The sequence below is a fragment of the Ictalurus punctatus genome, chromosome 2 (genome assembly GCF_001660625.3).
Source record: "Ictalurus punctatus breed USDA103 chromosome 2, Coco_2.0, whole genome shotgun sequence".
NCBI lineage: Eukaryota > Metazoa > Chordata > Actinopteri > Siluriformes > Ictaluridae > Ictalurus > Ictalurus punctatus.
Window position 1 is genome coordinate 27,187,119 of NC_030417.2, and position 15,531 is coordinate 27,202,649.

Consider the following 15,531-nt stretch of genomic DNA (forward strand, 5'->3'; position numbering starts at 1 on the left):
GGACTCCAGTGGCAACCTGTGAAGCTCTGGTGAACTCCATGCCCAAGAGGGTTAAGGCAGTGCTGGAAAATAATGGTGGCCACACAAAATATTGACACTTTGGGCCCAATTTGGACATTTTCACTTAGGGGTGTACTCACTTTTGTTGCCAGCGGTTTAGACATTAATGGCTGTGTGTTGAGTTATTTTGAGGGGACAGCAAATTTACACTGTTACACAAGCTGTACACTCACTACTTTACATTGTAGCAAAGTGTCAGTTCTTCAGTGTTGTCACATGGAAAGATATAATCAAATATTTACAAAAATGTGAGGGGTGTACTTACTTTTGTGAGATACTGTATAACTTTTTTTATGTGAGTCTGTTACATTTCTGCGTGTCTTTGTAACAGGACATACATAACATAATGATAATGAAGAATAAATGGAAATGTGACCTGGGGTGCAGATTAATGTATTACATATAGTGTTTGAGACCTGCATGTGGAGCTGTACACAAAACATAAGGGTCTGAAAGAACGAAAAGGTTGTCTTTTACTGTTAATATACAGTCAGGTCCATAACTATTTGGACGGTGACAATTTTTGTAATTTTACCTCTGTACACCATCAAAATGGATTTTAAGCAATGAAGCAATCCAGATGTGATTGAAGTGTAGACTTTCAGCTTTAATTCAAGAGGTGTAACAAAAATATTACATTAAACATTTAGGAATTACAGCCATTTTTTTAAATATATAGAATCCCTCCATTTTCACATGCACAAAAGAAATTGGACAGTTGACTGATAAGCAGTTTCTTGGCCAGTTGTGGCCTGTTTCCTTGTTGTTTCATGATAAATTAAGGAGATTAAAGGTCTGGAATTTATTCCAAGTGTTGAAGTTACATTTGGTAGCTGTTCATAGGAACTCTCAGTAGAGAGTCCAAAGAAGTGTCGAAAAAAGGGATAGAGTCCATCATTAGGCTGAAAAAACAAAACAGACCTAGATGATGTGACTGTTAATAGAAGTAGCAGGATAAATTCCGAAGTGTATAGAGCTATGCTTTCTACCCTAATGTCTTCAGTGTATAGCAAAAACAGAATTGCCCTTGCCATTACAATACTTTTGGAGGGGACTGTATGTCAAATCCATAATGATCTTATTATACACATATATTATACATATGCCATTCTTATGGAAAAAGGTCACAGTTTTTTATAATTCATCAAGAGATAAACTGGGACATATAAGAAATATATTGTCAAACAGTATATTTAAATTGTATATCTTGTGGCATTTTGTATGAAGAAATCATACCTTTCTGAGAGTAAGCACCATTTTTTTGTGCCAACCACACAACCTTTCACCATCACAAAGTCGCTGTTCACCTCTCCATAATGAGCAAAGCCTCCCTATTGGAAATAGGGGAAACCTACAGGTGCATCTAAAAAAATGTAATATTGTGGAAAAGTACATTTTTTCCCGTAATTTTATTTAAAAAGTCGAAATTTCATATATGGTAGATTCATTACTCATAAAGTGAAATATTTCAAGCCTTTTTTGTTTTAATCTTGATGATTATGGCTTACAGCTCATGGAAATCAAAAATCCAGTATCTCAAAATATTAAAGTAAAGAATTTAGAATACAGAAATACATAAAATTTGTTCCATTTATCACCATTTCAATGAATAGTTTACTGAAGTAATTATACATAAAACATTCAATGTTAGTAAATGTCAGTGCACTGTGCATAAGCACAACCCACTAATGTTATTTACTTATTAATTTTTAAACTGCCATTTGAAACTGCAGCCTCATGCTTACACTGACATGACAGGAACATTTATTACAAGGAGTGTAATGAATTATTCATCCATATAATAAATACACTGACTACAGTGTGGCTTGTGTGATCTGGAACAAAGAGCTATTTATTTTATCCACTTGAAATATGATATTGAAGCCAAAATGAGTCTATGAGAGAAATCTGTTTGTGACTGAAGAAACAAAAGCCTAACTCTGGCCAAAAAAAATTAACTTGAATAGACAATAGAACTGTCTCTTAATGTTACAGTCAGGGACTTAAAACTGTTACCTCACATTATTGTCTTGCACAGGGGGTCTAAAAAAAAAGTAGTCAGGGACCCCTTTAATTGTAAAATAAATACTACAACCCACCTCGGCACTCACCTCAGAGCAGCCAACTGTTCAAATATTAGGCTCAGTTTTTGAATGTGTACTATAATATTTTGCCTATTTATTGGAGCCATAGAGCTTTTTTATCCTGAACTTTTAACCAACATTTTAGGTCCAAGTCTATATTTATAAGTCTACTCGTTTGTGAGTTATTGAGGCTTGAATGAAACCTATTCAATACAAGCAACCAGTCAACCAGGCTTATAACTATAAGAAGTCAATGATAAATATAATAGTTTTGATAATGGTGGGTTATGAATTTGCAAAAGAAAACACTTGGCTATGCTTCACACACCTCACGTTGAGAACCACTGGTCTAACATATATTTAGTGATTTTGTAAAATAACAACTTATAGATGTTCAAGGTGTCATATACAGCTAACATACTGAAATTTCACAGCATAACATGATGCTTACTTTCAGTGGGTTAGTGCTTTAATTCAACACTCAGTTAATGACTCTGTTATTCTAAAATAGTTGCACTTATTTTGGGAGCAGACATATTCTTGCAGTGCTATTCATTTCAGTTACCTGAGAATGGACGCTGACCCTGATCACAGAGCAGTATTCCTTCATCAGGACAAAATCCTTCTCCAGCTGCTTTTTGCCTGCTTCATCCTGCCATTTATTGCAGTATTTGGTGAAGCCCTTTTTCGTGCTCATATACCTGAATTATTTTAGCAAACAAAGTAAAGTTTTCTGTGGGAAAGCTCCAGGTTTGTTAGTAAAGCTTTGCATGAATACTATGGGATAAATAGGAGCACGTCCATTTTCAACATATTACACTGGTAACGCCAGATTTATTGTCATGCAAGTGAGACAGAACAAAAGATGCACATGCAAGGATGCACATACCAGTTTTTGTAGAATCGGCGCTTGCACTCATCGCTAATGTGCTGAGCAAAGATGGTCTTAAAAGACCGCAGGCCCTTCACAGTGCAGTTATATCCTAACACTCCCACCACAATCACTGCAGGAGTCTCAATAATAGTCACAGACTCCACCGTTTCTCACTTTGATATCTATATGGGAGAGCAAAAGATTTTTCTGGAACTGTCAAACTAAGACATCCGTAATAAACTGTATAACATAAAAACATAAAACATATATATAACATGTTATATAAATATAAATATAACATAAAAACTAGGACTTTCATTTCACTGCCAATATTTATATGCATTTTTATGAATGAAGTACAGCATTAGCTAAATGTCTAGGTGAATACAGAACTACAGTCTGAACCATTTTGACTATACTGTATGTGTAGAATGGAGCACAGCTTTTAATATCACAGATAATGATTAACTCATGACGGAGTGATGCACCTCCCTCAGCGTGTGGGTCATGCCACCCTTGCAGCCCAGAAACGCTGTGAGGTGGACGGGTTGTTTGCTATCATCTGTGGGCCAGCTGTGCACCCTTCCACAATGCTTCTTACTCCGCTTGTGGGGCAGGAAGCCCATGTACCCATGGCGAGGGGCATGGAATTTACGGTGAGACTATGAGGATGGCACACATCCACATATTATTCCATAGTCAACCAGCATTTTCTCCAGCATTTCCAAATCCCCTCTTCCCCAACTTATCACTTCTGTAAACCAATCTTTGCATTACTTTTTACTAATATTTGAATGCAAGAATTTCTACAAAACTATTGATTTATGACATGTCTGTTTCAATCCTTCTTAAACTCAAAGCTAATCCTGTTACAATTATGAAACTCATACAAACAATTGTATATTTAAACATTTTTGTGTTTTTTAAAAAATAATTCTGCTCCTTTTTGCTGTACTAACTCCTAAATAACGGGAGTTTGATTGTATTCTTCACTTCATAGAGACTTCTGGAAGAGTCACTGGATAAGGATGGCTACCCAATGCTGTAAATGTAAATGTAAACTTAGTCCTAGTGAAGGGAAATCATAATGCTACAGCATACCAAAAACATTGTAGACAACTGTGTGCTTCCAACTTTGTGGCAAAAGTGTTGGGAAGGCCCACATATGGATGTGATGCCCAGGTGTCAACATGCATTTGTCCATATGGTGTACATCTCAGACATTACACAAGAAAGGAATTAGTCAACTAATGAGTAACAAATGGAAACTACCCATTATTTCTCAACATTTTTATATGTATTTGGACTTCTGTGTCAAATGCTGTGGTAAGATTGCAATACTGAGTTAGATTGATTTAAATAGCACTGACAAGCAATACAGATGACAAGCAAGTAGGTTAATTACTATCAAATGAGTCAGAGACTTAACCCATTTGTCCACATGTAAATTAATATGTAATAGGTAATTTTGAATTTATACTTAAAGTCGGAATAGTAATTAGATAAACATGAACACAGCTTCCAATTTCATCCAGATTTCCTCCAGTTCCTGGTGTCTTTGTTTAGCTTGGTAAACAGCCTTTTTGATTTATTTTATGAAATTTGTTTTTTAAGAGTATCATATGTGAATTACCTCTCAGCTTTCAGTAACAACCATGTGATTTTCTCTCCATTATATGGGCACTTGTTAATAGGAGAATGCAAAAAAATCATGCTAAACAAGAGGTAGATTTATAAGTGCCTAATAAAATACAATCAATTAGCAAAAAGGAATATATCAAATGAATAATATTTAGCAATGTTTTGAGCTCTTTTGGTTTTCAATAGGGTTAAAATTTGGAGAATAAGATATGAAGGATGACATAATTTGCATGCCTGTGTACCCCATGGCTGCCTGTTATGTTCATGGTTAATGTCTTTGCATAATTAGAATAAGAGAGAAATGTGATCATGAGTTGTCAATGTCTGCACATTATTATATAATATGCTTATTATATAATTGGTCTGTAGGATTCAAGTGTGGTTTTGAAGTCCAGTCTTGAGATGTGTTATTCGTGTTGACTTCTCTCTGAATTTTTTCTGCTTGTATTTGTATTTCTCTTGGTCTCAGGCATCGGTCTCCCTGAATATGGTCTTAATCTAGTTTCTTCTAAACTTAAGACTCAGTCATGGCTTGATCTCGGCTAGTCCGAGTTTTGGTCTTGTCTACACCCCTATTAGATAATATGGTTACCTACCATCCAGCAGCACTTTTTTGTTTGGGTTTGTTCACCTCTGCGGGTCTTACTTAGCTTAGCCAGTTCGGTGGCTAAATACCAAGCAAACTGTTGTGTGTTGTAAGTGTGTGTTTCCCAATAAAAGAGCAAGTGTACTGATTGCAAGTCCAAGATGCTTCTGGTCAGCCTTCTTCCTCACCAATGTTGTGATATTTCTAATGTTCTTATGGGAATTAGTTTGCACTAATATCATAGGTTTTCAAAAACGTTTGAGGGGGGATAAATCAGTATATAAGGTCTGGTTATTTTTTAAATGAATAATACAAAAACGACTAATGACTAAAATGAATTATTTCGTCTCAGTCATTTTGATAAACAACGACATCTAATGGCAAAGAAATAACTAAACACCGCGTCACCCATGACCTTTTACATTTGACCTCATAATAGCGTAAGAAAAGCGTTTATTTGTTCGTTTTGTTTTATTTTATTTAAACTTCAAGCATGGTCCATTTTTGTTTGTAACTGACTAATATATTTAACACAACCATTCAATTTTAATTTCCAGTAGCGAATTACTCCTCGTTTGCCCTTTCGTCCATCTTTGTACAAGCGCGCATGCGCACTGTCGAAGGGGTAAAAAAGAGAGAGGGTTTGAGGTCGAATAGAAGAGGTTATAAAATTAAATTTCCCTTTAGTTTCGGAACTAAAAATGCCAGATGACTACGATAAAGACGCGTACCCCGAGCCCCCGCGGCGGACTCCGGTTGTAGATAAACAGACTATCCTTCCAAACCCGGTTTTAATTGCATCGAAGATTTTCTATTACTCTGTGGACCTGCCTGTGACCGCCTTCAGGAGTGAGTTCACCTTCTTCTGCTCCACTGTCTTATTATGGACTAATCTCGTCTGTAATCTCTATTAATCACTGTCTATAGCTGTTTATGTTGAGAGCAGGTTTTTAAACGTAATGTAGCTACCTAACTGCCATTTTCTAGCAAAACATACCTAATAACAACACCGGCCTCTGCTACTAGCAACTTAGCATGGCTTTAGTATCACCTGCAGCTGGTAGCGTTGTTGAAGAGCGTAGCTAACTATCTATGTATGTATGTATGTATGTATGTATGTATGTATGTATGTATGTATGTATGTATTTAATTAATTAATTAATTAAATTTTATTTTAGATGCTATAGAAAGCCTCCAGCCCAAAAACAAACTCCACTACTACCACCAGAAGTTTCGCCGTGTACCAGAGCTGACTGAATGCCAAGAAGGCGACTATGTTTGCTATTATGAAGCAGAAATGCAGTGGAGAAGAGATCAGTAAGTCCTGACTAAACCAGAGGTGCACATCTCCATCAGGTCATGAGGCCTGGGATATACAGTGCATAAGTATTCACCCCCTTTTAACTTTTCCTCACAATTTTTTGTGCTACGAGCTGAAATGGACCTAATTGAGATGATATGTCATGAATCTACACAGAATTGGGTGGCATACTCTATAGTTTGCGGCGTTATTTACAAATGGCTCATTAATTCCATTATGTAAAAAAAAAAAGACTAATAATTAAGAGAACAAGACACAACCACAACTAAGGCTAAGGATGGTTAAGTAGTTAGATGAGCCACCAAGAGTCCATGAATAACTTCGAAAAAGCTTCTCGGATGCGAGAAGCTGAATGCACGACAGCCACAGATTAGGCACTCCACAAAGCTTGGCTTTAATGAAATCCCGTTTGGAGTTTAATAAATGGCATGTCTGAGATGATGGTGGTACACCGGTCTGATGAGACCAGAAACTGAACTTGGCGCAAAGTGCTGTGTTTGGAAGGAAAACAGCACTGCTCGTCACCCTGAGAATACTGTCTACATTGACTATGTTTATATGGACAGCAATAATCTAATTATTGATCTTATTCTGAATAAGAGAGTATTGTGATTAAGGTGTTTACATGAGTCACTTTTAGAATATTCTTTTCATCTTTTACATGTTATGGAACATAGAGCGATTAACAGCACACATCATTACGTCATTGCGCCACACAATCCGATGTTCCCGTCTTCGTTATGGTACCTTATACAGTTTTGGGTGTTTCATCTTTAATTTTACAAAAGCTTCAAGTGCGGTTAATTATTTGTCATGCTGTACGTGCAAATAGACGACTGCTTGAAGCCAGGGGCTGAGTCCGAAACAACGTACTTACCTACTATATAGTAGCTGAGATACGTGTATTTCGCCTACTATATAGTAGGTAAGTACGCGGTTTCGGACGCAGCCGTGCTCTCTTGTTTGCCGTCAAAAGGTTGAGCACTGGTGTGTGTTTGTACTGTTGCAAAATTCGGTTGAAAACTCCCACACGACGTTAATAGTGTGATTAAGATGTTTACATGTCTGTAATGCGACTAAACTAGGAATACTCCACATGTCTTAATTCGATTTTGTTTACTTCTTGTATGACTTTAGTCAGGTTAAGGTAATCAATAATTGCTGTTTACATGGTAGTTTTGTAATCACAGTATCGTCTTAATCCGGTTAGTATCAGATTATTATTGTCCTTGTAAACGTACTGACAGTGAAGCATGGTGCTGATAGCATCATGACGTGGGGATGCTTTTCATAAGCTGGGACGCTTGTCAGGGTAAAATGGATGGACCCAAACACAGGGCAGTCCTAGAAGAAAACGTGCAGTGAAAGCTTACCTTCCATCATTTACACTGAAGTGGTTTCCAGCCAAGAACCTGAATGTGTTAGAACAAAGCGGTCAAGTCCAAACCTCAATCTGAGTGAGAATCTGTGGCCAAAAAGAATGGGCAAAAATACCTTTATCCAGATTGACCCAGCTGCGTGAATACGTATGCAACCAACAAATGCTTACTATTGTATAATCAATGTTCGTTTTGCAATAAAAGATGTTTTGTCCATTTAAATGTTGGGCATATTGTGTAAATCAAATAGTAAAAAACCCTAGATAAGTCAATTTCATGTAGAAAAATGTGGAAAAGTTCAAAGGGTGTAATCACTTATGCAAGGTGCTATACCACAGTTTGATGATTTCCTTCCTCAATCACACCTAATTCAGCACATTACAGGTGGATCAGAGCAAAGCAAACAAACTGTGCTGGATAGTGGTTCTCCAGGACCACACCTGAATACCCCTAGATTCAGCCTTGCCTTGTATCAGTATTCTCCATCATTTCCTGGCTCAGTCTGCAACACCCCTGAATTGTATGCTGTTTTGATTTGTAGTAAGGTGGACCAGGAGATTGTGAAAGTCATCGAGCAGCGTGCCCGTGCCTGTCAGCAGCGTGAGGGGCCCAGCTACAAGCAGAACTGTGTCAAGGAGCTGCAGCAGTTTAATGAGGTCTCCAGGGCTTACCAGTCACGCTGTGAGTGAACATATAAACTCGCAGCACACTCATTCATGTATTCAGATTTTATGTTCAAGCAAAGGATAGGTAGTAATTATGCAGGCTGAATATAGCAATTCCTCCAAGATTTAGTGATTTTGCAAACGTAGAACTTCATGCAAAATCACAGAAACTCCACAATATTTGCAGGAGTTTGCCATTTTTAAAAATTGCTACAGATTTTCTGCAGATTCAGGCCAAAACACATCATGTGATGAATCACTGAGTCACAACAAAAATCACTGCGAAAGAGCGTGCAAAACAGTTTCGTGCAGTTGCAGTTTCACCAATTCAAGTAGTTTTCTGCAAAAAAATTTTTTTTAAAAATACAAATTTTAAAAAACTCCACAAATTGCATTGCAAACTTTTTTTTTTTTTTTTTTTTTTAAAAGCTGCAGCAAAATCAAGCATTTTTTGTTGCAACAATCAAAAAAACTCCAGAATCCTGTATGGACTGGTTCAGATGTGCATTTAATAAAACATGCAGTGAACAGTACTGTTCCCCACATTGTTAACTCCCCAGTCTTACAGACATGGATCAAATCTTTTGAAAGAAAAACATACTGGATTTTGTAAGTATATTTATTTTGAATAGGGTCATACAAACACTTTTATGTAGGCATACTTAAAAACTTGGCATGCATACTTAATATTCTAATATTAGATATTAAAGAATATATAATAATCTTTAATATTCTAATATTAGATATTAAAGAATATATAATATTCTTTAAGTATCCATACTTATTCTGTGTATAACTTTCTTTTTAATATGCATATTTATGTAGCATAATTGTTTCGTATTTGTACATATTTTTGTGATTTGTACCTTCACGTGTCCATGTTTAAAGACTGCAAAAGATTGTGCAATGGCAATTTTGCAGATTGATAAATTCCTGCAAAAAAACAACTCAAAGTTGCTTCACAATTCATGAAAAAAAGCTGAAGCAAAATCAAGCAATCACAAAAAATGCCACCAAATCCCATATGGACTGATCTATTACAAACCTTTGATACTTTGTAAGATCTATCAGTCATCCCTGTAGTGGTGCATCAGCAGTTGTCCACTATGCTTATGAACTAAGATTAGCTAGGAGCTTAAAGCAGTTCAAAACTTGAAAGCAATTTCATTACACAGTAATTGTAGTTAACTGTATGTTGCTTAAAAGTTCACTTTTGTTTCAGATGGCGATCTTGGTGCATATGCCAGTGCAAGAAAATGCTTGATGAAGCAGAAAGAGAGGATGATTGAACAGGCACAGAAAGCATAAACGTCTTTTCCCCCCCTCTTATTTCTCCTGTGCTCCTCCACTTTATGTATAAATGTGTAAAATAAATACATTTATTGAAATGTTTATTTGTAGTCAGTAAAATTGATTAGTTTTCCTCCATACATTTTACTGAAATTAGAACTAGTCAACATGAAGTTTTATTCATTGTACTGGGTACAGAGAAATTAAGAAATGCAGCATTGGACTAATCACATTTTCACAAAAATTACTGAAATTAGCACCAAATGTTTTGTTCCTTGAAAGCCACAAAGCTCCACATTCCTTACTCATGAAGACAACTAGGCTTAACTGTGGCACCCCATAAGAGGTGTGCCTGTGATAACTAACTTGATTTCCCCGGACACCCTTGACCAATCCTGTCTGCTAACTCAACATTTTTTGGGGACTGGCCCATGTTTTCTGAGTTCCATTTCTCAAAAGAAACAAAATGGTCACTAAAATTACAGAGCTTTATATCAGACAACCCAAATCATAAGCATTAAAGTAAAATCCTCCCATTCCCAAAGCTTTTTGTGATTGGTCCCCCTCGATGTCCTGGTAAATGCTGCTACCCTTAATGACCTTTTTGGAGCAATATTCAACATGTAGCAAAATTCTAAATTAATCTCGGGATATTAAATGCAACTAGTCATGTAATTGCAAACGGCAAGTCACAGCATTTGCTGACTTCCTAACCACATAGTGGGTCTGTAAATCTAGCTGTTAAGTAAAATTCTTGCATGTAGTTACCCCATACTGCAACCAGATATGAACACAAAAGATCCAACATGTCTACAAATGAGAAGTTATTACCTTTATAACTTTAAATACAAATGTAAATAGTGAGGGTGTTTGAGTAAATTCCTTTATATCTTAGCTGTGGTTTACCCTCAGTGAAACTTTAAAACAAAATCAGGTTGTACAGTAAAAATTCAAACACCAGCTTACACGCAAAACCATGCAAGTTTGCAGCATGTTTTAAGTTCCAAGTCTAATCTGACAAATTGAGGTTTAACAACCACTGGCCATATTTAGTAACTTTCAACATAATGTGCCAAAAACAATTTATGACCATGTGTTGGCATTAAAGTGGCCAACCACACTAATGCAAACATTACTACTAAACTTGCAGTTAAAGTGGCCAGTCCTTTATGGTAAGACAAATTCCATGTGTATTTCAACTACCCATAAAACTATTAACACAAGATCTACAGAAGGCTCCAGATCTCACATCCACTAATAAGCAAGGCTCAGGCAAGTAAGACTTTTCAGGATTTTATTTCAATCCATTGTACAAAATTTAGGAGGGCTGAACAGCAGCCTGGGTCCTCTGTACAGAGACCCTGGTGTGAGTTTTGGCCAGATGATCAGTGAATTCCTGAAAGAGAACAAATGGTTAGAAATCCAGATCCAATTTGCAAAACTTAGTGTACAAAATCAAACATTAGCAGATGTGTACCTGGTAGGGAGACTTGGTGAACACAGTCTCTTTCCAGAGATCAGGGGTCAGATAGCTGTACGTCTTTGATATGGCATCAAAAGTAGCCTTGGCTAAAGAGGAAAAGACAGGAGAAGAAGAAGAGAAACCCAAGTGTTAAAAAAACTATAATTAAAAGAACAAAACTTCAGTGAGCACATACTCCAGCCATGTGTTGTTAAAGACAAGTGGATTAGAATGAGAAGCATTGAGCAGGGATATCACATGCACTTAAGACAAGTTAACTTAAAAGCCTCCTTACCAAAGTTGCCCAGGGTGGCCGTGCAGCCTCTGGCAGAGGTGTAGCAGTCATCAATACCAGCCATCATGAGCAGCTTCTTGGGAACAGGAGCTGACACGATGCCAGTACCACGGGGAGCAGGGATCAGACGCACCAGGACCGAGCCACAGCGACCAGTCACCTAGTCACAGTTCAACCATTAGCACAGAGCTAATCACACGTGAATACATCCGATTATTTTACTCATAAAAAATTCAGAACCATCTATATGTTCTTCACCTTGCAGGGGACAGTGTGGGGCTTTCCAATCTTATTACCCCAGTAGCCTCTCCTGACAGGGATGATGGACAGCTTGGCCAGGATGATGGCTCCACGGATAGCTGTGGCCACCTCTTTAGAGCACTTCACTCCCAGACCAACATGCCCGTTGTAGTCTCCGATGGCAACAAAAGCCTAAAGCAAAACCAACTCATTAATATCAAGTATTTATCAATATCTGAACAGAGTTACACAATGCTCTACTCAAAATCAAGGGGTCACCTTAAACCTGGTGCGCTGACCAGCCCTGGTCTGCTTCTGGACAGGCATGATCTTCAGCACCTCATCCTTCAGGGCTGAGCCCAGGAAAAAGTCAATGATCTCAGACTCCTGAAACAGAAAATGAAGCCATGAGAGTTTAGGAAGTTTGGTGACATGACCAAAATATTCCAAGTATTGTTATTTATGATTGTTAGCAAGGTGACATCAAAATAGAAAGAATTTTTTTAAAAAAAGAAAAAAAAAAAATCTACAAGCTGGGTCATATTTATTAAGCCTTCAAATTAACAAGAAAGAGTGCTGCCAAAATAGAGAACACACAATGTAAACATGTACAGCACTTATACCCCAACACTGAGGATTTCCTAAATCTGATTGTGTTGGGTCAAAACAATTTTCTATTAACATGCTCATTCTAAATCATCACTTTGTTAGCTCATAGGTTTAAATTAAGACAGACTTCAGTCGGTTTCAGGGCTTTAAGACACATTAGGAAACAAGAATTTGTGGCTGCTATAAACAAGTGATACCAGGAACTAAAAAGGTGTTTCACAGATGTTCCACAATATTAATCAAAACCATCAAATGAAGTTTATGACTTGTTCTTTAAGAAAGAAATTGTTAGTATAGGCAAAGGGTTGTGGTAAAGAACAAATAGACTTTGGGGTATACCATTATTGGGAAATAATCATCTTCAGGGTGGTAATGACATCAGCACCCAATCACAGATTATTTTCGTCCAACATCTATACCCAGGTTTTTTTTCTTTCACTCTTTACTGATCACACTACTGACATTACAGATTAAAAGTTAATCTACAATACAGACAAGGACCTCTCGCTCACCTTGATGGGCAGAGAATACAGGTAGATCTCCTCCAGGGACTTGATCTTCATGTCCTTCACCAGACGACCAAGCTTGGTCACAGGCACCCACTAAAACAAAACATGACCAGATAAGTTATACCCTCTTGATTTGGGGTTTTAATTTAGAAAAGGAACGATGATTAAATATCGGAGGAGAAGCCTGTACCTCCTTGTCCTCGGCCTTGCCGCCCCGGGCTCCGCGCCCTCTCCCCCGGCCTCTGCCACGACCACGACCGCGGCCCCGGCCGCCAGCGCCGAAACCTCCACGGAACCCTCCTCTACCACCGGCGTCGTCCGCCATTTGCTAAACAAAACAATTACAGCATTTTATTATTTTTTGAGCTCATCATACACAAGCCCCGACATAGCCCCATGCTGCATAATGGACAGAGGACTTCGTTTACTAGCCAAATATTGGGATTATATATTCTCAAAATATTTTCATTTTATGAGAATACAGCAAGACAAGAATAACCCCCTAATTATATACACGGTGTTTCACAGTATATTGTAAATAATTTAGCTCGCGTGCCCATCTTTAAAAAATAAAAAAGTCAGCTAACTAGTTAGCAGTCCGCCATTTCTGAAACCATCCAACAAATAACTGATAGATTTTTATTCAACCGATCCTCTCAATTTTGACGTGGTAAGACTATAGATACATTATAAACTTATTACATTGCAAAAAGAATACTATATAATTGCGGATTGCAATGATATAAACGGATAAATCCTCACACTAATACAAGGCCACGATCACTTACGTGATGTGTATTCAGGAAGAAGAAGGCTCGATGAGAGTTCCGGCGGAATTTATTTCAGCACAAGTCTCGCGATATTTCCATCCGGGGGTTGTCGTTGTTCTTCTTCTTCGTGTTTTAATGGCGGTTGGCAAACCAACTAAAGGTGCATTACCGCCATCTACTGGACTGCAGTATGGACAGTAGATTGGCTGAAAAATGTAAATAAAATGGAATAATAATAATAATAATAATAATAATAATAATAATAATAATAATAATACCAAAACAATAATAAATAAAAGAAAATAAAGAGATAAATAACTATATACTAGATATTCCTACTAGAATACTAAAATCTTTCACTTATCCTAGTATTTTTTTTTAAGATAGTTTATTAGGGGGCGGTGCATTTTCCCAGATGTTTTCCCCAGCAAGTTCTCTAGTGTCATGTTTTGTTTTCCAATCTGCATCTCTAGCTCAGTTCTTTCCTCCTCATACCTTTTGCAGTCTAACAGAATGTGTTTTATTGTCTCTGCAGTGTGTGCAGAGTCCAGTGGGGTGTTTTCCTATTCGGTTTAATGCTAGATTTAAGCCAGCATGACCTATTCTAAGACGTGTAATTATCATCTCTTCCTTTTTGCATAGTATATAGGTGTCATCCGGTGTCAGCTGTTTCTCAGTATTCCTGCCACATTTTATGTGTGTCTCCCTTTATAATGGTTTTGATCTCTGCACTGCTTAATGTTACTTGTATATCAACTGTTTCATGTTTTATCAATCTTTTTGCCAGTACATCCACAGTTTCATTTCCTTCTACCTCTACATGTGCAGGAACCCAGAAGAAGGAAACATTCAGCCCCTTAGCATGGAGTTTGACAAGCAGATAAAATATTTGGTAGACAATGTCTTGTCTGCGTGATGTTTTCCCAGACTGTATGCTTGATAGGGCTGATAGACTGTCAGAAGCTATAGCGACATCTTGGCTCTGATGATTTTTTTTCCAACCACTGCAGTACCAATAGGACTCCTAATAATTCTACAGTGTACACTGATAAATGATCTTTTATTGACTGCTACTTCATACCGAGGAATGAAAAAGGCCGTCTCTGGCTGTTTTGACCCATCTGTACATATGAGTAATTTATCCTGATACTGGTCCATATAGTTTTGAATTATTATCCCTTGTGGTGCTATTTTAGAATTCTCTTTTAATATTTGTTCTAATCTTGTATCTACAGATGGTTTTATGAATCTCCAGGGTGGTACAGTTGGTATTGCCACAATGGGGCTTACTTGTAGCTGACTGAGACCTGAATTTTGTGCCTTTGCATTTCCTAACCATCCAAAGCTATTAAAGTTAGTCCTGTAAAACTCTGAGCATTCTTGTAAGATGGTTTTCTTGGGGTGCACCCTGCTGTGCCCTTGTAGATTTACCCAATATGCCACCATGATCTTAATCCTCCTGATACACAACGGCATCTCTCCTGTCTCAACCTGTAATGCAGTCACTGGTGATGATTTAAATGCTCTAGTACAGATCTGGAGTGCTTGTACCAGTTCCACTTCAAGCTTTTTAAGATTTGATTGTGATGACGACATATATGCTAGGCAGCCATAATCAAAGGCGGCCCTCATAAGAGCCTGATATATATTTCTGAGCGATGCCCTACTTGCTCCCCTGTCTTGCCCTGACAGGCATCTCAGAACATTATTAATCTTTTTACATTTTTTCTTAATTTTATCAATATG

General features: G+C 37.4%; 3 protein-coding genes across 4 annotated transcripts; 1 reads left to right on the forward strand and 2 right to left on the reverse strand.

Moving 5' to 3' along the window:
* Positions 1-2,636: 2,636 nt before the first annotated feature.
* On the reverse strand, positions 2,637-4,925 carry LOC128629340 (60S ribosomal protein L3-like). Its single transcript, XM_053677036.1, is given in 4 exon segments — positions 2,637-2,845; positions 3,034-3,200; positions 3,495-3,680; positions 4,902-4,925. Coding segments are annotated over 4 exon segments (561 nt in total). The 3' UTR covers positions 2,637-2,661.
* Positions 4,926-5,888: 963 nt separating this feature from the next.
* ndufb10 (NADH:ubiquinone oxidoreductase subunit B10) lies at positions 5,889-10,002 on the forward strand. Its single transcript, NM_001201239.1, is given in 4 exon segments — positions 5,889-6,094; positions 6,424-6,562; positions 8,487-8,626; positions 9,833-10,002. Coding segments are annotated over 4 exon segments (513 nt in total). The 5' UTR covers positions 5,889-5,946; the 3' UTR covers positions 9,919-10,002.
* A 1,178-nt stretch (positions 10,003-11,180) lies between these two features.
* On the reverse strand, positions 11,181-13,938 carry rps2 (ribosomal protein S2). 2 transcript variants are annotated; one of them, NM_001200138.1, is given in 10 exon segments: positions 11,184-11,296; positions 11,378-11,469; positions 11,658-11,817; positions 11,916-12,089; positions 12,177-12,284; positions 13,019-13,108; positions 13,206-13,224; positions 13,226-13,278; positions 13,280-13,326; positions 13,328-13,343. In NM_001200138.1, coding segments are annotated over 10 exon segments (834 nt in total). In that variant the 5' UTR covers positions 13,341-13,343; the 3' UTR covers positions 11,184-11,218.
* Positions 13,939-15,531: the final 1,593 nt, after the last annotated feature.